The 22,175-nt window shown below is 43.0% G+C and overlaps 1 protein-coding gene across 1 annotated transcript in view; it reads left to right on the top strand.

Annotated features, from left to right (window-relative positions):
- The first annotated feature begins 2,258 nt into the window (after positions 1–2,258).
- LOC143299430 (uncharacterized) overlaps positions 2,259–22,175 on the top strand; it is a 41,052-nt gene continuing 21,135 nt past the window's right edge. Inside the window, exons 1-4 of the mRNA XM_076612625.1 lie at positions 2,259–2,617; positions 15,700–15,833; positions 18,944–19,076; positions 19,673–19,839. Of these exons, the coding sequence (XP_076468740.1) occupies positions 2,552–2,617; positions 15,700–15,833; positions 18,944–19,076; positions 19,673–19,839 (500 nt within the window). The 5' untranslated portion in view covers positions 2,259–2,551. The remainder of the gene's footprint in view (positions 2,618–15,699; positions 15,834–18,943; positions 19,077–19,672; positions 19,840–22,175) is intronic.

Below are 22,175 nucleotides of genomic sequence, written 5' to 3'. Positions count from 1 at the left end.
ACAAGGGGGCAAAGGCCTTTGTTGAATAAAACATTCGTATTCATATTCGCATTCTCTCTCTCTCTCTCTCTCTCTCTCTCTCTCTCTGTGTGTGTGTGTGTGTGTGTGTGTGTGTGTGTGTGTGTGTGTGTGTATGAATGGGTTTGTGCTTTTCGTGTTCTTCAGCAGCATTATAGTTCAGAAGACTTAATGCAGACTGAGTTTCAATTTCAATTTTCTTATCACTGACGTTCATCTGTCCCTGTAACATGCTCCGTTGTACGGTCCGTGCAAATTGCATGGCCTGAGTCTGTTTTAGCAGTTGATAAAGGTTTCTGTCAGCATGATCTCATCTGTGGGCAAAACCAGTGTGAGCGCCTGGGCGAAATGAAGATGAATGTGAAGGCGAAAGACCCTGCTGACACAATGACGGAGAAGACAGGGGCAGGTTTAGGAGAACAAAGTGTATGCGAAACTCGCACACGTACGTCACATAACCAGTGATGGATGTTTGTACTCTCTCTCTCTCTCTCTCTCTCTCGTTTCATTGCCACTTTCCCTGCCCCAGCATAAGTGTATAAGTGCACGCACATACATGCATACTTGGCTTAACAGGAAACATTTCCTAAGCAGCATTCTAAAACACAAAGACAGCAACAAAAAACAACATTATCACACACACACACACACACACACACACACACGCACGCACGCACGCACACACACACACACACACACACACACACACACTCACACACTGCACACACAACACACACACACACACAAGCGCGCACACACGTGTGCTTACATACAGATGCGTGCGCGCGCGGATACACGCATGTACGCATAAATACACATTCTATTGTTGTTGTTTTAAAATTCCCACTCTTATTTTTTTTCCCCTGCACGAAATTGTACTGGGAAATACAAAGCTTCTCTCTCTCTCTCTCTTGCTCTGTGCGTGTGTGTGTGTGCGTGTGTGTGTGTGTGTGTGTGTGTGTGTGTGTGTGTGTGTGTGTGTGTGTGTGTGTGTGTGTGTGGTCCCCGCTCATTTGTTAATCAAATTATGAGATACAGGGAGGGAGTAGATAGAAAAGGGAGTAGAGAGAGAGGGGGGGGGGGGGGTTCGCCAGAAACCATAACTTCATGTTGTTTGTAAATCAAACACACGAAAAGGGTAAGTAAATATCGTAAATGAATAAATAAATGAATAACTAGTGGAAAGAAAAAAGTCGCAGAGGATGATAAATACGCGTTTTTCTACCATCCATATCTAAACGTTACCATTTCATGAGTTCGATCCTTCGTTTCAGAACACCTGGTAGGTTTACGGGTGGAGATTATTCGGCCGACCTCCCAGTTCAACATATGTGCAGACCTACTGGTGCCTGAACCCCTTCGTGTGAAGTTCAAATACGCACGTTAAAGATCCTGTAATCTACGTCAGTCAGCGTTCGGTGAGTGATGGACACAATAACATATTCAGCTCAGCGCAGCCTGCACGTCCCCGAAAACGGAGTATAGTTGCCTACTGTCAGTTTTTGGGTATCGAGTGTTGTATTTTAATTCCATTTTGTGCCAAGTCTTAATTTATCAATTCATTATCATTATCATTGGTGGTAGTGGTGGTGGTGGTGGTGGTGGTGGTGGTAGTAGTAGTAGTAGTAGTAGTAGCAGCAGTAGTAGTAGTAGTAGTATCATTGTTGTTGTTATCATTATTACTGTTGTTGTTACTATCATCATCATTATTATTATTACCATAACTGTTTAACCCTTTTTTCGTTATTGTTGTTGTCATTTATTTATATATTTGATTATCTATCTATGTTATAAACTCTCCTTCATTTATGGGCTTATTTATCATTGTGATCTACTGTGTGTGAAGGTCGCTTTACGTGTTTTTAGTAATTTCTTATATTTTGTATTTGTATTTCTTTTATCACAACAGATTTCTCCGTGTGAAATTGAGACTGATGGCGGGCGCATGGGTATTTGATGCAGCTGAGACATTGAAGTTGTGCCGTCCTTCTGAGCGTATGCAAATAAGCTGAATGGCGTATGTATGTCTATATTGTACTATATAGAATTCAACTGTGTGCCACCACACAAAAAATAGGACAATAAATCATCTTGCGCTCTTGTGCTTGTGTCATACACGTAAAAGCCCACTCGTATACATGGAACCCGGAAGAAGAAGAAATACTGCCATCGAATCTCATGCAAAGTAGCTGGCGTGGTACCTCGGGCCCTGGAGTGTGTGTGGCTGTAGGAAAGAAAAGAAGGGGTAACATGTAATCCCGCCCACTGAAGCGAGTCTGTCAAAAGATCGCGGCGATGGCTGGTTTACCGTCTTGGCTGCAATGGAGAATGGCCAATAGAAATACAGCGGTGCAGGCGGTGGAGAGCCAGTAATGCAGCAGACGTCTGTAATGATACATACACAGACTAGTTAAGGCTTTCGACAGTTCCATGTTAGTACTGATACATAATACAGAGACCAGTTAAGGCTTTCGGTAAGTCTACGTTTGTACTGATACACACTGAGACTAGTCCAGACTTTCGGTTGTTCACCATGGGTGGCCTTGGGGGGCGTTGGTTCGCGATGGTGTTGGCAGCAACTGGGTGTTTGCTGATGTCGGTGAGTATCTGTGTGTGTGTGTGTGTGTGTTTTGTGTTGATTTGTGTTGTGTTGTGTTGTGTCAATGTGGTGTGGTGTGGTGTGGTGTGGTGTGGTGTTGTGTGGTGTGTGTGTGTGTGTGTGTGTGTGTGTGTGTGTGTGTGTGTGTGTGTGTGCGCGTGTGCGCGCGCGCACGCAAGTGTGGTTTGGTGTGGTGTGGTGTGGTGTGGTGTGTGTGTGTGTGTGTGTGTGTGTGTGTGTGTGTGTGTGTGCTCGTGCATTCTGTGTGCATATGTTTTTGTAAACGCACTCGTGTACTTGTACATATATGTGCGCACAGTGACAAGAACAGCAAACAATACCTCCTAATAAAAAAGAAAACCCAAAACATTTTTTCTTATCTATAAAGGGGAGAAGTATGCGATCAGTGACTTGACAACTTATATTTTCAAATTTCGGGTAAACACAAGTCAGACAAAAAGCAATTCTGAAAATCTGTATTTTCACTGTTAGTTCATGGTCACATCGTTTCATCCAAATCTGGATTTGCCATCTGAAACTGAATAGTTTGAGAAGGGAAGAGGGGTCCACCGCTATTATACCTATTTGCTTCTGAATTAATTGAGCACAAGTTGTATACCCACAAAGAGAAGAAACGTTATAAAAAAAAAAAAAAGGTTCTGCGATGGTAAAAAAGTTAAGGACCACTTTAAGGTCACTGGTACTACCTTTTCTGTTGGTTTCATTATTTCAAAACGTGTATTAAAAGGTACAACTGTGAAAAATTACGAAGGATTATTTAAGAAGTTTACTTCAATGGTGCTAAGGTTAATCGTGACTCGGTTCCATCATTGCTTTATCAGTTTGTTTTTAAACAAAACAGAAACATACATATTAATTTGCCACACTCAGAGGCATAGGCTACATCTCAAGTGGCTGATTATGAATAACTGACCGCATGCATTATTTTCCACAGTACTGCAAGCTAATTGGCTGCCTGATTCAGACGATGATAACGTTTTTGTTCTTCTCATAAGAGGATTGATGTCAGACTACAGGTGGACTAAAAGTTCACACGTTTGCTCTTGAGATCAATTACCTTGAGCATAAGAGCAAACAGCGCGTGTTGTAATCTTATTTACGCAGAAACGCGGAGACAACCACTCTGTACAACTTACACTACAGGTGTGTACATTTTTAGCTGGTTCATTCCCAATAGAATGCTTTGAATGTGTTTTTTCTCACGGGACTTTATAATTGAGCGCTACTAAATGTTTTTTTTTCCGCCGAGGACGTTTGAGGAACCCCCTGGCAATTGGTTTGCTTTGTATGCCTGTTCTTATATATAACTTTGTGTACTAGGTTTTGTCACGTTCAGATTAGTCTGATTTTACCTTCTGATAAAACGTTGACTGAATGGTGAACATTAGAGGCAAACTCCTAGGTTTATGTGCAGTAATGTGACCGTACATGTGCCTGATTTTATTTTCCATGAGTTTCTTTATTTCTTTTCTTTGTATTTTCAGATTCCGTGAGATGGATATGTACAGTCTTATGCCCTTATATGACATAGTGTGGTCGACTGGGCTACATGCAACACAGATGAATAAACAAATGAACAAATAGATATATAAATAAATAAACAAACAGCCCAAGTTATGGTTGGAACCCCGTGCTCCTTCAGTGGCTACAGATTTATAAATTTATACCAACAAAAACAGCTGGTTTCTTCTTTTTTCCCCACATGACATCACAGCGAGTATGATCGAGTTAGAGGGAATGATGTGACACGATCTCCATTGAACACCGAAAACATACAGTGGCTTTCGGTTCCTACAAAGGGGCACAAATCATTGCTTCTCAATGCTTACCCGCCCCCCACCCTCCCCAGCTCACATACATCCAAAGGGCACAGATGAACACACACACACACACACACACACACACACACACACACACACACACACAAGATATGCGATACGAGGCTGGGATTTTTTTTTTTTTTTTTTTTTTTTTGAGGAAAACTGGGTCGGTCGATTGACCAGAATGAAAAGTCTTTCTTTCTGCTGCTCTTTTTTTTGGTTTTGTTTTGCTTATACACTGACTATCCCGACTGTTGTAGGCCTGCCGCATTTTAAGCACCGTCCAAATGTGGCTGCCATAGAACAGTACAGAACAGAACATAACTGAACACAATACTTTATTACCAAGTGTACCGGGGTCACAAGGATTACTGGGGGTGGGGGATCGTACATAAAAAGTACAGACATGAACTGGAAGTCATGATATACAAAACACAAATATACATATATGCATATTCATGTAAGTGCTTGTACATACACTCACACACACACGCACGTCCACACATACAGCATATCAACATGTATGCTCACTTGAATATGCGCCACACATTACACATTACATATGGAGCTGATGACAAGGTCCATAAATAAAATGGCTGGCTGGTTGTACATTTCTCTTTTGTATGTGATGAATGGGAGTTTTAATAAAAAAAAAAAAATTATATTACGTTCAGGTAAAAAATGAAGAAGAAAAAGACAAAGACAAAAAAAGGAACTGCTTTGACAGCCGAGATAGTAGATTAAAACTGTGACCATAGATCTGAGGAAAGTCTGTCTGAGCTTCGTTCAGGGTGTTGGTGTCTTTTGACTGAATGAAGGACGTGGATTCAAAAACAGGAGAGAGAGAGAGCGAGAGAGAGAGAGAGAGAGAGAGAGAGAGAGAGAGAGAGAGAGGGACTAAAAAACACAACAACATAAGGATAAAAAATTGGGGCACTGTCTAGTCTTCCCGTCTGTCCCTGTGGCAATAACAACAACAACAGTCACATTAATATGATGATATTGATAATGAAGATATGGACAACAATAATGATAATCATAAGAAGAAGAAGAGGAGGAAGAAGAAGAGGTGAGGTATATACTCCCTTTCCTTTCTTTTCTTTTTTTTTTTTGTTTCTCAAAGCAGATTGTTGTGTAGCGTATATGGATCAGTCTGCAAGCTTTAACGCACCCCCCCCCCCTCCCCCCAACCCCCTCCCCTCACTCCTTGTAACCAAAACTTAACGGAGTAAGTGGTGGTATGTATGGATTTAGAACTGACCTAGTTTATTTGCGTACATGCGTTTTGTGATGTGTTATTTGCACAAGTGCGACTGAGCACAACGGAAAGCATAGAAAGCGGTTGTCACTGCTCATCCGTAGCGTCTTACGTTTCGTCCTCACCTCTCTGTAGAAAAGAAGCGTACAACAGCTCGGCGCATCTATCGTTTACCGCATAATTCATGAACGAACAAAAACAAATTATTGGCATGCGACTGCCTAGAACATTTTATTTCATGTTAATGATAGTAATCATCATCATCATCATCATATGTTTATTCATACAGTGCCCAATCAAATAGTTTTGCTCTAAGCGCTTTATGATTACAATCTGACACAATTTAGGGCAGGCTCGCGAGGCCTCACCAGCACGTTGGGTTTATGCGAATGTTGTGATTTATGTGCCCTGTTGTTTTTCTGACGGCCTCTGTCGTTTTTGTGTCTGTCTCTTTCATTGTGTCAAATAAAAAATGAAGCACGCGTGTGTGCGTGCATGAAGTGAGTTAAAAAATCAGAACATACTGGCACGAATGTTATGTGAATATTGTCTTAGTTGTTTTGAGTTTTGCTGATTTGTTCAAAAATCTGCAAAGAGAGAGAAAAAGAGAAGACAAAATCGCTCACACGATTTTTTACAAGTTTTGTTCACACACGCGCATAGAGGTACACACACACACACACACACACACACACACACACACACACACACACACACACACACACATCTTGTAAAAAATACTTTCCACGAGAATGGGAGGGAGTTTCGTGAAATACGGCTTTATGAAATCAAACATGAAAAGTTGTGCGATGTTGTGTTCCCTGATCGCCAAGGATGGTCAGAGGGAAACCGGTGTCTGTTTTTTGTTTGCTTGTGCTTGTTTGTTTGTTTGTTTTTCTTCTTTGCCAATGTATGTGTATTTTTGTGTGAATGGACAATAGTTTGTCTTGTTTCTTTCTTTTTCATATATTTCATTTGATTTTCGCCAAATATTTGAGTGTCTGATGCTTCAGTTTGTACAGAACAAGGAATTCATTATCGTTCTTGTTCTTTTTTTTATTTCTTAGATTAGAAAAAATGGTACAGGTGGAAAACATTGTTTTTGAAATATTAACGGTGCAATATGTGTGGTCCAATACACAATTCACTCATGAATAGTCTAAAAATATCATCCTTAAATTGCCTGGGGCTAGGTGCTTTTCAAAAAAGGAAAGATGTTTTACAATACTTAAGACAAAAACAATATTCAGTCTTTTTTAATTTTTTATTTTTACAAGATACACACTTTACAAAAAAGATGGAGAGACAAATAAGGGCTGAATGGGGTTATGAATGTGTTTTTTCATCTTATAATTCTAGGTCACGAGGAGTAGCTATCTTGCTGAAAAAAAACTTTCAGTAAAAAACAACAACAAAAAAACAAAAACAAAAAAAAACCCAAAAAAAAACGAACAAAACATTACAGATACTCATGGTAATTATATAATTTTGGTCTTAAACATATTTGATATAGAAATTCTATTTGTAAACCTTTATGGCCCTAACAGAGATGACCCTATTTTAAAAAAAAAAGAAATTCAGAAAAAAGTTGAAGAGCAAGAAATTTCTAACGTCATAATGGGAGGGGACTGGAATTTAGTAATGAATCCCAACGTAGACTACCACAATTATAAGCATGTGAATAATCAGGGAGCACAAGAAAGAGTTTTAAAGATGATAGATGATTTACAGTCAGTAGATATATGGAGGGAACTCAATACTGAAGTCTTAAGATACAGCCAACCCCCCCCCCCCCCCTCTCCATCCAGCCACCTCCTGACCCATTGCCCCCAGCCAACCCCCCCTCCTCCATCCAACCACCTCCTGACCCATTGCCCCCAGCCAACCCCCCCCCCCTCCTCCATCCAGCCACCTCCTGACCCATTGCCCCCAGCCAACACACCCCCCCCCTCCTCCATCCACCCACCTCCTGACCCATTGCCCCCAGCCACCCCCCCCCCTCCTCCATCCAACCACCTCCTGACCCATTGCCCCCAGCCAACCCCCCCCCCCTCCTCCATCCAGCCACCTCCTGACCCATTGCCCCCAGCCACCACCACCCCCTCCTCCATCCAACCACCTCCTGACCCATTGCCTCCAGCCAACCCCCCCCCCCCCTCCATCCACCCACCTCCTGCCCCATTGCCTCCAGCCAACCCCCCCCCCCTCCTCCATCCACCCACCTCCTGACCCATTGCCTCCAGCCAACCACCCCCCCTCCTTCATCCAACCACCCCCTGACCCATTGCCTCCAGCCAAACCATCCCCTCCCCACCCCAACAACGTTGTTTTACCGTCTAGGTACCAACCACAAGGTGGTACAGAACAGGCAAAGAAGACACGTCATGGTTTTTAAAATGTGGTTTATCAGATTTTCTGTGTGTGTGTGTGTGTGTGTGTGTGTGTGTGTGTGTGTGTGTGTGTGTGTGTGTGTGTGTGTGTGTGTGTGTGTGTGTGTGTGTGTGTGTGTGTGTGTGTGTGTGTGTGCTCGCGCGCGCATTCGGACGCGTGTGTGAGTACGCTCGCGTTTGTGGATGGTTTTCTAGACGTAGTCCATTTAATATTCATATTTTAGTCCATTTATTGTTCATATTTTCAATTATTTTCCTGGTACATATCTTTCATCTTATTGTATTTGAAAGCGTTTGCTTTATTTTGTTTGATTTCTGTCAATAATTACATTTCCCAAATTTTGGGTGGGCACTCAAGGCTTGACCAGCGCGTTTAGTTTGTTATGCACATGTCGGGCATCTGTACCAGTGTGTGTGTGTGTGTGTGTGTGTGTGTGTGTGTGTGTGTGTGTGTGTGTGTGTGTGTGTGTGTGTGTGTGTGTGTTCTGCAGAAGTAGTGTAGCGGATAAGGATAATTCCGAAGGCTTCAACACCTCATTGAAACTGAAACTTACTGCATTTTTTTGTGTCACACCTGCTCTCCATTACCTCCTTGTCATGGGACGACAATATAACGCAGAGCAGTACAATTCAGTCCAACCCAATCTAATCCAGTCTGTCTATCTGTCTGTCTGTCTGTCTCTCTCTATCACACACACACACACACTCTCTCTCTCTCTCTCTCTCTCTCTCCCTCCCTCTCTCTCTCTGAAACACACACACTGAAAAAACTAGCAGCCACTGGTACTGCAACACATGCACGAACTTTGTGAAATGGAAAGCTTTCGAAAAAGGTAAAATAATTGTGAGACCCGACATAAGGAAAAGCCATTTCTTCTGACATCCCAGGATAGAGTGTGTAGAGGTGGGGGTGGGGGTAGGGGCGTTAGTCGTTTAGCCAGTTCTGAACGTAGTCGTACGATCGTGCGTGTCTGCGGGTTGTTCTTGTTCTGTGAAGCGAGAGTCATACGAGCACGAGATTCCAAGGCCAGTCTTGAAAATAAACGCACCTAAGGTAAACATCACGTTTGCTCCAAATATATAGACAAGAACTTTACCTGCAGGGGGATTCCCCCGAGTTTTGCCAAATCCGTTTCAGTTCTTTCTTTCTTTCTTTCTTTTTGTGCACACACACACACAGCGAGAGAGAGAGAGAGAGAGAGAGAGAGAGAGAGAGAAACACACACACACACACACTCACACACAGAAACACACACACTCACACACACACACGCACACACACACACACACACACACACAGAAACACATACATGCACGCGCGCGCGCACGCACACACACACACACACACACACACACACACATACACACACAGATGTCACACAGCAAACATCACTGATAGCAACACTGCTGTAGTATCCTATTAGTACCACTCTAGTTGGTGCAGGATTGGGTGCGGGTGTTTTATACCGGGGTCCTTGAATCCTGGTCAGTCCAGATTAACCTCGTGTCTCTCTCTAGACTGGCCTGGAATGGCCACTGGGTGTTCAAACCTGGCCCAGTCAGAACTGAGCCCCCCTCCCCCTCGCTTTAGTTGGAGTTCACCCCTCCATCACCCCCTCCCTCCCCCCCCTACGCCCCCCCCCCCCTCCTAAACGTATCTATTAAGTCACAGCTCTGGTGTTTCCGCTCCGTTGGTTTCATATCTGTGTTATTGATTACAGGGCAAACAGTTCTGTCTGGTTTCTTTCTTCTCCTCTGTTGGCAACGCTAGTCACCCGACTCCTCTCCCTCCACCTCCACCCCTCAGGGCCGTGCCTGCCAACTCTCCACCCCTTCCTAGTTAGAAAGAGAGGGAGAGAGAAAGATGGGGGGTAGAGAGAGGGGCGAGAGCGGGGGGAGAGAGAGGGAAGAGAGGGGGGACGGGACGGAATAAGGGAGAGAGGGGGGGGGGAGAGAGAGAGGGGGGAGAGACAGAGAGAGGGAGAGAGAATAGAGAAAGGGGCGGGGTGAGAGATAGATAACGAAGAGAAAGATAGAGAGAGAGAGAGAGAGAGAGAGAGACAGACAGACAGACAGACAGACAGACAGACACACACACACACACACACACACACACATAGTATTGGCACACGTTATTACCACCACCAGTATGTATCCAAGCACGTATGCTTTTGATGAAATATTGTCACGCCCAACATCTCGCTGTCGCCTACCTTGCCGTGGGGAGGGGGGGGGGGACGTCAAAATGGGTGGTCTGTTGGGTGGAGGAGAGGGGAGGGGGATGGGGGGGAGGCGGGGGCTGATGGTTTGAGGGCAAAAGCACCTTCCCCTGTCGCACTGTCTGTTTCGATATATTTCTATCTGTGTGTGTATAGTGGGGAAAGGGGGGGAGGGCGGGGGGTGGGGGTGGGGGGGGGGGCGGTGTACACAATTCGTGTCTGATGTAACTAGGCAGAATCGCTCTTCTTCTTCTACACTATATATACCACCTCCTCTTCTCTCCATCACTGTCACACTCTTGACACCCCTCAGCTTTCTTCCCCACTCTCGCCGCCCAGTTTTTGCTCTTGGTCAGACAAAGAAACACAAACCTCTTATTTAAAACAAACAAACAAACAAACAGTTAAGTTTGCCTTGCACTGTCTGTCCTCCTTTCTGGGCAGTAGAACAACAGGCATTTTGTGCTTTTTGGAAGGTGGCAGAATGGTGAAGGTGCCTATCTGCCATTACAGTGTTCGTGAGGGTCTGTGTTCGATTCCCGCTCTCGCCCTTTCTTCCACATTTGAGTGAAAAATCAAACTGAGCGCCCAGACATTCGGATGAGACGATAAACCGTGGTCCTGTGTACAGCACGCACTCGGCGCTTTGAAAAAGAACCCATGGCATCAAAAGTGTTGTACTCTGGCAAAATGATTATAAGTATCCATAATCATCATCATCATCAAATTCTGTAGAAAAAAGATCCACTCTGTCAGGTACACTGATATATATACATGCACTCGAGGCCTGACTGGTGACTTGGGTTATGCTGCTGCCTATCAGATATGCTGTAGTTTCATGTCTCCCTCCCCCTCCCTCCCTCTTTTTTCACCCTCCTTCCCCGTCTCATCCCCTCTTATGGATGTGTTATGAAAAAATGGGCCATTCAAGACTCTGTGTGTGTGTGTGTGTGTGTGTGTGTGTGTGTGTGTGTGTAAGTGTGTGTGTGTGTGTGTGTGTGTGTGTAAGTGTGTGTGTGTGTGTATGTGTGTGTGTGTGTGTGTGTGTGTGTGTGTGTGTGTGTAAGTGTGTGTGTGTGTGTGTGTGTGTGTAAGTGTGTGTGTGTATGTGTGTGTGTGTGTGTGTGTGTGTATGTGTATGTGTAAGTGTGTGTGTGTGTAAGTGTGTGTGTGTGTGTGTGTGTGTGTGTGTGTGTGTGTGTGTGTGTGTGTGAGAGAGAGAGAGAGAGAGAGAGAGAGAGAGAGAGAGAGACGTGACAGTGCAAGAGACGATTTCATGCCACTACGCTATGTAGCTTATTTAATTTTATCAAAAAGCCAGGAATGTTTTGGCGGTGCGAGTAGGTGACACACATTCACGATTATCCCCCCCCCTCCCCCGCCTTTCCGCTGTCCCATATCTTTCACTCCCCTATCATCCCTCCTTTTCTCCCTCCTTTCCCGTATACACCCCTCTTATGGATATGTGTTATGAAAAACTCTGCGCGAGCGTGCTCTCGTGAATGTGTGGTTGTGTGTGTGTGTGTGTGTGTGTGTGTGTGTGTGTGTGTGTGTGTGTGTGTGTGTTGTACAACTGACATGTTTTTTTTTAAAATGTATTCTTTGTCGGCTGTTATCATGAGCAGACCTTCGGAACTCTGCCGGTGTGTGTGTGTGTGTGTGTGTGTGTGTGTGTGTGTATGTGTGTGTGTGGGGGGGGGGGAGAGAGAGAGAGAAGCAGACACGGGGGGGGGGGGGGGGGGGGCACGGACGTTTTATTGAATACATGCCATAGCCCCTCATGAAGTGTGGACTAAACAAACATATCGCAGATAACACGTATAGATATATGTTAAACAATACAGATGTAACCTGAGAACGAGAACAACAACCATTAGCTACAGTTGGTATTTCTTATTCACACGGACTTTAACAGAGAGAAAAACTAAACACACACTCACTTGCATTTTATATCTATATTTTTAAGGCTTTATATAAGTAAGTTGCTAGTTGTTTATTAACGTATTCGCTTGGAGAGAGAGAGAGAGAGAGAGAGAGAGAGAGAGAGAGAGAGAGATGTTTATTTTGTTGTTTACTTCTGTAATTGCAATGAGAAAAAAAACCCAGCTACCCACCTGTGAAGAACTGTTTCAATATCATTTTTGACTCACTTGTGTAAACAAAGTGAGTCTATGTTTTAACCCGGTGTTCGGTTGTGTGTGTGTGTGTGTGTGTGTGTGTGTGTGTGTGTGTGTGTGTGTGTGCGTGTGTGTGTGTGTGTGTGTCCGTGGTAAACATTGACATTTTCTCTGCAACTACTTTGTCAGTTGACACCAAATTTGGCATAAAAATAGGGAAAATTCAGTTCTTTTCAGTCATCTTGTTTAAAACAATATTGCACCTCTGGGATGGGCACAAAAAAAATAAAGAATGAAGCCTAATTATATGCAAACTGCATTTACTGTTATATATATATATTTGTATTCTCTAAACTTGGCACTTTGATCTGATATTCTGACCCAACAACTAGAGCAGTCATTATTATCATTTTTTGTTCAAACAGGAACTTCTTTTGCTGAGCATGGAAGTTTTATTTATTTTGCAAACGTTTTGGTGCAAATAGTAAAGAAGGGAAATTACTCTGTAATTAATGCTAGGGGAGTTAATTTGCTTTAAACTGATCTTTCTCATCTTAAACATTACATTTTGAAATTATACTCAATACATAAAAAGCTTGGATTTTTTTTTAAGTGTATCACAAGTGAGTCTTGAAGGCCTTGCCTCTCTTGTTTTACATTAAACCATCGACAGTTAATGATGTACAGCATTGATACAAGACTGCACACATCTCACAACAAAACTAGTCCTGGTATGTATACACAGCAGGCGAAGACAAACTAACAAAACAAAATAATGGTTTGAATTTCAATAATCACGATGCGTTTTTAAACAGTCACGGATATCCACCACTGTCCATGTTTTCAATGGCAAATAGACCAGGCAGTGGATCGGCAGCCTTGTGGTGAGGCACCTGACCCAAGTGTCGATGGGTTTGAGTCCATTTTTGGACAGCAGTTTCGCACCCCCCACCATATTCCTCCCCACCACTAGACCTTCAGTTGTGGTCTGGGTGCTAGTCATTCGGTTGGGACGAAAAATCGAGGTCCCGGGTGCTGCATGCATTTAGCACACATTAAAGAAACCACCGCAACAAAAGGGATCTTCCTGGCAAAATTCTGAATAAAATTCTGCTTTGATCGTAAAACAAATACACTCGCACACAGGAGCAAGAACACTGGACAGACAAAAACATGGGTGGGGCTGCATTGCAGAGCCCGAACAAAAAGTAACACAGTTCAACACGATACAACACACAACACAACACAATCCAGTACTATGCAATACAAAACAATGCAAAGCAATCCAAGCCAAGCCAATCCAATGCAATGCTGAACACCTACCTGTCTTTTGTCCACTTGCACGTGACTGTCTGTCATGCTCACTAAACATCAGGTCCCCCACACACCGCCGTTCCACATGTGGAAAAGCCATAGTGACAGCACCTTGCCACGGCTGATGCACAGACGTGGACAATAAAACCACCTGTCTTGGCGAAGAACTGGCTGGCCGAGGAACTGGACAGGACACTTGTTAGTGCAGAGAAATGCAGGATCAACAAGGAATCTGTAGACACACATGGACATGCGTCAGCCTTGGACGCGAGGGAATCTGAGCGGACAGGATCGAATCCCGCACTATTCAATATTTTCACCCCTAGCCTCTGATGGTGGTCCGACGCTAGTCATTCCGATGAGACAACAAACTGAGTGCCCGTGGGTAGCATGCACTTAGCGCACATAAAAGAACCAATGGCCACAGAAGGGATGTCCCTGGCAAAAAAAATCTGTAGAAAAATCCACTTTGGTGTGACAATAATTATACTTAAGGTAGAAAAAAAGAGAGCAAGAAAAAAGGTGACACTACACTGTACACAGAGAAATATGTTATGACAAGATAAGAGTAAAAAAGCAAAATATAATTCCGTGATAAGGCAATGTATCTTTTGCCAGTACATACTCTATCAGTATCTGTTTCAGTTTAAAGAGATGTCAAAGTTTATGGACTGATAATCAAGAAACACAATATAAGGTACACACACACACACACACACACACACACACACACACACACACAAATCATGAAACGTAATACAAGGTACACACACACACGCACACACACACACACACACACACACACACACAAATCATGAAACGTAATATAAGGTACACACACACACACACACACACAAAATTAAGAAACATCGCGCGCGCGCGCGCAAATCAAGAAACGTAATATAAGGCACACACACACACACACACACACACACACAAATCAAGAAACGTAATATAAGGCACACACACACACACACACTCACACACACACACACACTACAATTGGTCCCCACCAGCAGTGTGTACTCCTGTAGACTGAACTCTGCAGACACCGCAGAAGGGAAAGAAAAGAAAAGAAGGAACCACACAGCTGCATCAAACTCACAGTCAATCAGATCGCCATTGGCGACACTGTCCGCAACTTTCTCGACGAAATATTCACAGTGACTGAACTTTGTTACCTCTGCACTCGCTGAAGATTGATAAACACATCTTCTTCTTCTGTCCCGTAGTCTCAAGACCGTAGGGACACCACTGATGGCCTTGCATCCAGTTCTCCCCATTTCTCTCTATCAAACATGTAAAATATGAAATATAAACTACACTTTGCCTCTCCCATACAGTCTTACAATTCGCCAGCAGACGACAAAAATAGAAATGACTACGACAAGAAATTCTATTTCATGGAGGAGTGACAGCTTTAAATTTTAGTTCCCAAGCTTTCCAAACCCTCCGTAGCGCAAATGATGACTTATCCTTTGTGAAATAGGTGAAAAAGCCCACCCCATCAAACTTTTTTATGGCTGACAACTCTAACCTGACGTGTACATTTCATACAAAAAATTTATGTCCATCGCTTCGGCTGTTGTTGTTTTTTTTACCCCATCAAAACAACGTTCCACAGAAACAAAACAAAACATAGAAACCCAAACAAAAAGCAAATCATGCTGACATAGAGTAATGACTGATACTGCTCTCAATTTTGGTATTGGCGTTCATGCTGATAATGGCGATGATGACCATGACTTTGATGACGGCGGTGATGCTAACTACAACGACGATAATGATGAAGACGACGATGATACAGATGCCGTTTCGTCTGATATCACTCTCAGTGAACAGACGTTATTCGATGAACAATATGACGGTGACGATAATGGGGATATTTACAGCACGACGTTGATGGTGAGTGATTTTTCTGTTGCTGTTTCTGTCTCTGACAGCCGTGCCATGGCAAAGGGAAACTAGAAATCATGTTCTTGTCCTACATGAGCACGTGCAAGGACAACACGTTTTTTGGGGGTCTTTTTGAACAGCCGTGTGACGTCTTCTTTGACATTTGCATCGATAAACCCGGGTAAGGTCAACAGCATCGTTATCATTTTTTGTTGTTTGTGGTTGTTGTTGGTTTTTGGTGTTGATTAATGTCGTCGCCGTACTCATTGCCGTCGTTGTTGGTCTTGTGCTTCATCTTCATCGTCCACATTGGAGGGGGAGGGGGGAATGGGGTTGTGAGTCTGCTTGTGTGTATGTGCATGTGTGTGTGTGTGTGTGGGGGGGGGGGGGGATGCGGAGGGGGAAGGGGGACGCAGACTTCCTCTTGAAGTAATTCCAGTATATATGAGCCAACTGCACCACCGGTCTGGATTTGGACGTGTCATTTCCAAGCTTTATATGTCATCGTATCTAAAGTCAAACAAACTGCACCTCGCCATTTATTTTATCTGATTAAAGTGTACCCAGGAATGGTGTGTGTGTGTGTGTGTGTGTGTGTGTGTGTGTGTGTGTGTGTGTGTGTGTACCATGTGTGTGTGTGTGTGTGTGTGTGTGTGTGCACCATGTGTGTGTGCACCATGTGTGTGTGTGTGTGTGTGTGTGTGTGTGCAACATGTGCGTAGGTATATATTGTGTATTCAATCCCCTAAAGTGCGGTCATAGTCCTTCTTCGGTAAATTGTCGATAAATGCGTGTCGCAAACTTCAAAACATTTCGATACGTATTGTTTCAGTTTTCACAGTACACACACACACACACACACACACACACACGATGTCTCGTGTCAGTTGATGAGTAAGCACTGCCCCGATATTATTTTTAACTTTACCTGTGAAATGCCAAGGTGTTTTTCTTCTCAATAAAACGTTCATCCAAAACATGCCAGCTTTTCGGTGCCTGGATGTTAAAAAACGACAACAACAACAATAACAAGAGAGGCAAGGCCTTCAAGACTCATTTGTGATACACTTAAAAAAATCTAATCGTTAAAATGTGTTCTGTATTTGTTATTATAAAGCTTCGGGTTAAAAGAAAAAAAAAGTCCTAACTGCAGATTCGAACCCCGTGTTCAGGGTGAGAAGAAACTGTTTTACCCATTACACTATCGTGGCTCCGTAACTGACGTTCAAAAATATAATATTTAAACATGCTTTTTTAAAGGGCGATAAATCGATTGCGGTATTCGCAGTGAGAACGCTGTTTGAATCATATTATTCTGGTGTATCTTGGGCATTCAAAAAATCTTTAAGGGCAATTACAAATTCTTTTTAAGTCCGCGGTAAAGCAGACGTGGCTATTGCCGCAATCACACTGCAACATTTAGGCGTTTTCTCTGGATCTAGATAGATGTACAAGTCGGTCGATTCAATTTCTCTTTTATGTTCATTCTAGTTTTATAGTTTTAAAGTTGATATGAAAATTGAGTATTTTTTAAAACTAATAACATGTAGATCTAAGTACAAGTACTTCTAAACGTCGTATGATGCGAAAAGGACTTCATTTTGAGAAAAGCCCAGACTGGAAATTTTTACGTTTCATCAATTCAAGGGTATTAACTCTCATTGTTTATTATTTTTAACTGTGAATTCCGACTGATTGAGTGGATATTTTTATGGCAGTTTGGGGCATAATCCAGTAAGTGATGAGGCGTTCACAAATCTTTCTCTGAATAAATATTTAACGGTCTCCTTCTCCAACTTTCCATCACATGTTATCGTGTATTGTCCATTGAATATAGGATTGAACGGGCAAGTCAACAACTTGAAACAAAATGGCGTCGTTCGCGTTTGCGAAGAATATATATGAGCACGCGCTTTGAATATGTATAAATATGTGTACGCAATTGATTTTTGTCCATAACCTTCAGGGCTCAGCCAATAGATCTATAAAGTCCACTCATCGTATTGATGAAAGTGAAAGCCATGTACACTGAGAGTAAGGCACACAAGCTTTTTATGTATTGAGTATAATTTCAGAATGTAATGTTTAAGATGAGAAAGATCAGTTTAAAGCAAATTAAGGCCCCAATCATTAATTACAGATTAATTTCCCTTTTTTACTATCTGCAGCAAAGACATGCAAAATAAATATAACTTCCATGCTTAGCAAAAAAAAGTTCCTGTTTGAACAAAAAATGATAAAAATGACTGCTCTTGTTTTTGTGTCAGAATATCAGATCAAAGTGCCAAGTTTAGAGAATAAAAAAATATAAATATAACAGTAAATTCAGTTTGCATATCATTTGGCTTCTTTAAAATAAAATAAAAAGTTTTTGTGCCCATCCCAGAGATGCAATATTGTTTTAAACAAGATGACTGGAAAGAACTGAATTTTTCCTATTTTTATGCCAAATTTGGTGTCAACTGACAAAGTATTTGCAGAGAAAATGGCAATGTTAAAGTTTACACACACACAAACACACACACACACACACAGAGACAACCGAACACCGGGTTAAAACATAGACTCACTTTGTTTACACAAGTGAGTAAAAAAATCACACACATAAAAGTCGCCGTGTCTCATTGAATGCAACAGAAAGAACGGCAACAAGAGTGCGTGAGCTGGACTTAGTTTTAATCAGTGTTAAAAATAAACCAAAAAAACGAAAGAAAAACGTTGCCGCCAAACGACCAAGGCAGACTATATCGCTCGTGCATTTCGCTCAGCACGGTGTGTGTGTGTGTGTGTGTGTGAATGTACTGTTGTGTCATCCAGTGTTTGGGTTGACTGTGTGTATTGACAGTTGGAGCAAAGTTTCCAGTCTGTGCTGAAGTCTGCATCCCACTGGCTTTGTTGTCAATGGTGTTCTATGGCCTTTGCCGCTTGGATCCTTGCTCACGCAAGATTGGGAAGAAGTTGAAGAACACTGCATGATAGTTATTCTTGCACCTTTTGAAACTCAGGGACAGTGTTTGCGCGTGCGTGCGTGTATATGTGGGAATGCTGTTTAGGACAGCGAAATAAACTTACTTAAAAAAGTGTGTGCATGTGAAGGGAGGATTTTGGAGGTGATAAAGTGAGTGTGATTGGGGATGGGGGCTTGGGGGCGTTTAGTGAGTTCTTCTTTTCTCACCTTTTGTTTCATTATTAAACTTAAATGAGTATACTTCCGCACATGGTATCAACAAGGACGTGGATTTGTTTGTTCCTTGAATTGTAATGTTTTTTGTTGTTGTTTTTTCTCGAAAGACCGGTCAACTTTCACGATTGCTTCTACGAGTACAAGCAGACCAGACCCTACGACAACACAGACCATGTGTCTTTTGGTAGCGACATCGGTGGGGTCTCCAATCCCAGGGTGGTGGAGTTCGATGGTTTTCAGGTGAGACGTGTTGTGGGTGAGGGGACAGGGTGGGAGGGTTGTGTTGGGAAAGTGGACGGGTTTATCTCCTGCAAAGTGTGGGTTGAAATGAACTGTGAGCTGTGAGAGTATACACGTATCCTCTTACCTCCCCATCCATTCATTCCCACCTGCATGTTTATGGATGAAGGCAAACTGTTGGTGATTATCCCCTGTGGGCATGCCGATAGCTCTTTCAGCTATAACCATGTGGAAACCGTGCTAGAATTTCCCTCTATTCTATCCTTCTCTTTGTTTCTTGCTTTGTCCTTCCTTTCTCTCGTCTCTTTGTTTCATATTGTATGCCTTGCAGATCCATTGTTTATTCTTGAAAGCATCAGACTGTTTTTTAGGACATGGTAATTAAGCATTCGTGCTATGTAATGTTCATTTTTTACGCCTTGAACATGAGTTGCCCGCTGGCAGTCCTTGGTTCTGTGTGCCTGTTTTTGTATATGATTGTGTGTTGGGGTGGGGTGGGGTTGGGGGGCATTCAAGACCAGCTGAGAATGACCCGGGGAAATAACCCAGCAGGCGGGTATTTTGCGGCTGTTACACGGGAAGGGACTTGTGTGCAGGACAAGAGGGTGATGTTGGCGGTGCGGGTCATGGATGATGAGTTCTTCATGGGTGACGAACACCTAGCCACCATGAGCACGACCTTCACCCTCAGCCCGGCCGCCAGACAGAGCCTTGCTAACTGGACCTCCAGCTATGTGTCCACACTCAACAGGTACAGCTACAGGTAATCATCCCATTCTCTTGTTGATTGCTTTTTTATGATGTGATGTTGTGCTGTACTGTATGATGTGATGCTGTGCTGTACAGTATGATGTGATATGATGTGGTGTTGTGCTGTACTGTATGATGTGATGCTGTGCTGTACAGTATGATGTGATATGATGTGATGTTGTGCTGTACTGTGTGATGTGATGTTGTGCTGTACTGTGTGATGTGATATGATGTGATGTTGTGCTGCACTGTCTGATGTGATGTTGTGCTGTACTGTGTGATGTGATGCTGTGCTGTACTGTGTGATGTGATGTGCTGTACTGTGTGATGTGATATGATGTGATGTTGTGCTGCACTGTGTGATGTGATGTTGTGCTGTACTGTGTGATGTGATGCTGTGCTGTACTGTGTGATGTGATGTTGTGCTGTACTGTGTGATATGATGTGATGTTGTGCTGCACTGTGTGATGTGATGTTGTGCTGTACTGTATGATGTGATGTGATGTTGTGCTGTACTGTGTGGTGTGATGTGATGTGATGTTGTGCTGTACTGTATGATGTGATGTTGTGCTGTACTGTGTGATGTCATGTGCTGTACTGTATGATGTGATGTTGTGCTGTACTGTGTGATGTGATGTGATGTTGTGCTGTCCTGTATGATGTGATGTTGTGCTGTACTGTGTGATTTGATGTTGTGCTGCACTGTGTGATGTGATGTTGTGCTGTACTGTGTGATGTGATGTTGTGCTGTACTGTATGATTTGATGTGATGTTATGTTGTGCTGTACTGTGTGATGTGATATTGTGCTGTACTGTACTGTGTGATGTGATGTTGTGCTGTACTGTGTGATGTGATGTTGTGCTGTACTGTATGATGTGATGTGATGTTGTGCTGTACTGTGTGGTGTGATGTGATGTGATGTTGTGCTGCACTGTGTGATGTGATGTTGTGCTGTACTGTGTGATATGATGTGGTGCTGTACTGTATGGTGTGGTATGATGTGATGTTGTGCTGCACTGTATGATGTGTATGATGTGATGTTATGCTGCACTGTATGATGTGATGTTGTGCTGTACTGTATGGTGTGATGTTGTGCTGTACTGTGTGATGTGTATGATGTGATGTTGTGCTGCACTGTATGATGTGATGTTGTGCTGTGCTGTATGATGTGATGCTGTGCTGTACTGTGTGATGTGATGTTGTGCTGTACTGTATGATGTGATGTGATGTTGTGCTGTACTGTGTGGTGTGATGTGATGTGATGTTGTGCTGTACTGTATGATGTGATGTTGTGCTGTACTGTGTGATGTGATGTGATGTTGTGCTGTCCTGTATGATGTGATGTTGTGCTGTACTGTGTGATTTGATGTTGTGCTGCACTGTGTGATGTGATGTTGTGCTGTACTGTGTGATGTGATGTTGTGCTGTACTGTATGATTTGATGTGATGTTATGTTGTGCTGTACTGTGTGATGTGATGTGATGTTGTGCTGTACTGTGTGATGTGATGTTGTGCTGTACTGTATGATGTGATGTGCTGTACTGTATGATGTGATGTTGTGCTGTACTGTGTGATGTGATGTGATGTGATGTTGTGCTGTACTGTATGATGTGATGTGATGTTGTGCTGTACTGTGTGATGTGATGTGATGTGATGTTGTGCTGCACTGTGTGATGTGATGCTGTGCTGCACTGTATGATGTGATGTTGTGCTGTACTGTGTGATGTGATGTGATGTGATGTTGTGCTGTACTGTATGATGTGATGTGATGTGATGTTGTGCTGTACTGTGTGATGTGATGTGATGTGATGTTGTGCTGCACTGTGTGATGTGATGCTGTGCTGCACTGTATGATGTGATGTTGAACTGCACTGTGTGATGTGATGTTGTGCTGCACTGTGTGATGTGATGTTGTGCTGTACTGTGTGATATGATGTGGTGCTGTACTGTATGGTGTGGTATGATGTGATGTTGTGCTGCACTGTATGATGTGTATGATGTGATGTTGTGCTGTACTGTATGATGTGATGTTGTGCTGTACTGTATGATGTGATGTTGTGCTGTACTGTGTGATGTGTATGATGTGATGTTGTGCTGTGCTGTATGATGTGATGCTGTGCTGTGCTGTATGATGTGATGTTGTGCTGTGCTGTATGATGTGATGCTGTGCTGTACTGTGTGATATGATGTGGTTCTGTACTGTATGGTGTGGTATGATGTGATGTTGTGCTGCACTGTATGATGTGATGTTGTGCTGTACTGTGCGATGTGTATGATGTGATGTTGTGCTGTACTGTATGATGTGATGTTGTGCTGTACTGTATGATGTGATATGATGTGATGTGCTG

The sequence above is a fragment of the Babylonia areolata genome, chromosome 25 (genome assembly GCF_041734735.1).
Source record: "Babylonia areolata isolate BAREFJ2019XMU chromosome 25, ASM4173473v1, whole genome shotgun sequence".
Taxonomy (NCBI): domain Eukaryota; kingdom Metazoa; phylum Mollusca; class Gastropoda; order Neogastropoda; family Buccinidae; genus Babylonia; species Babylonia areolata.
This window is presented reverse-complemented; position numbering and strand designations above follow the sequence as displayed.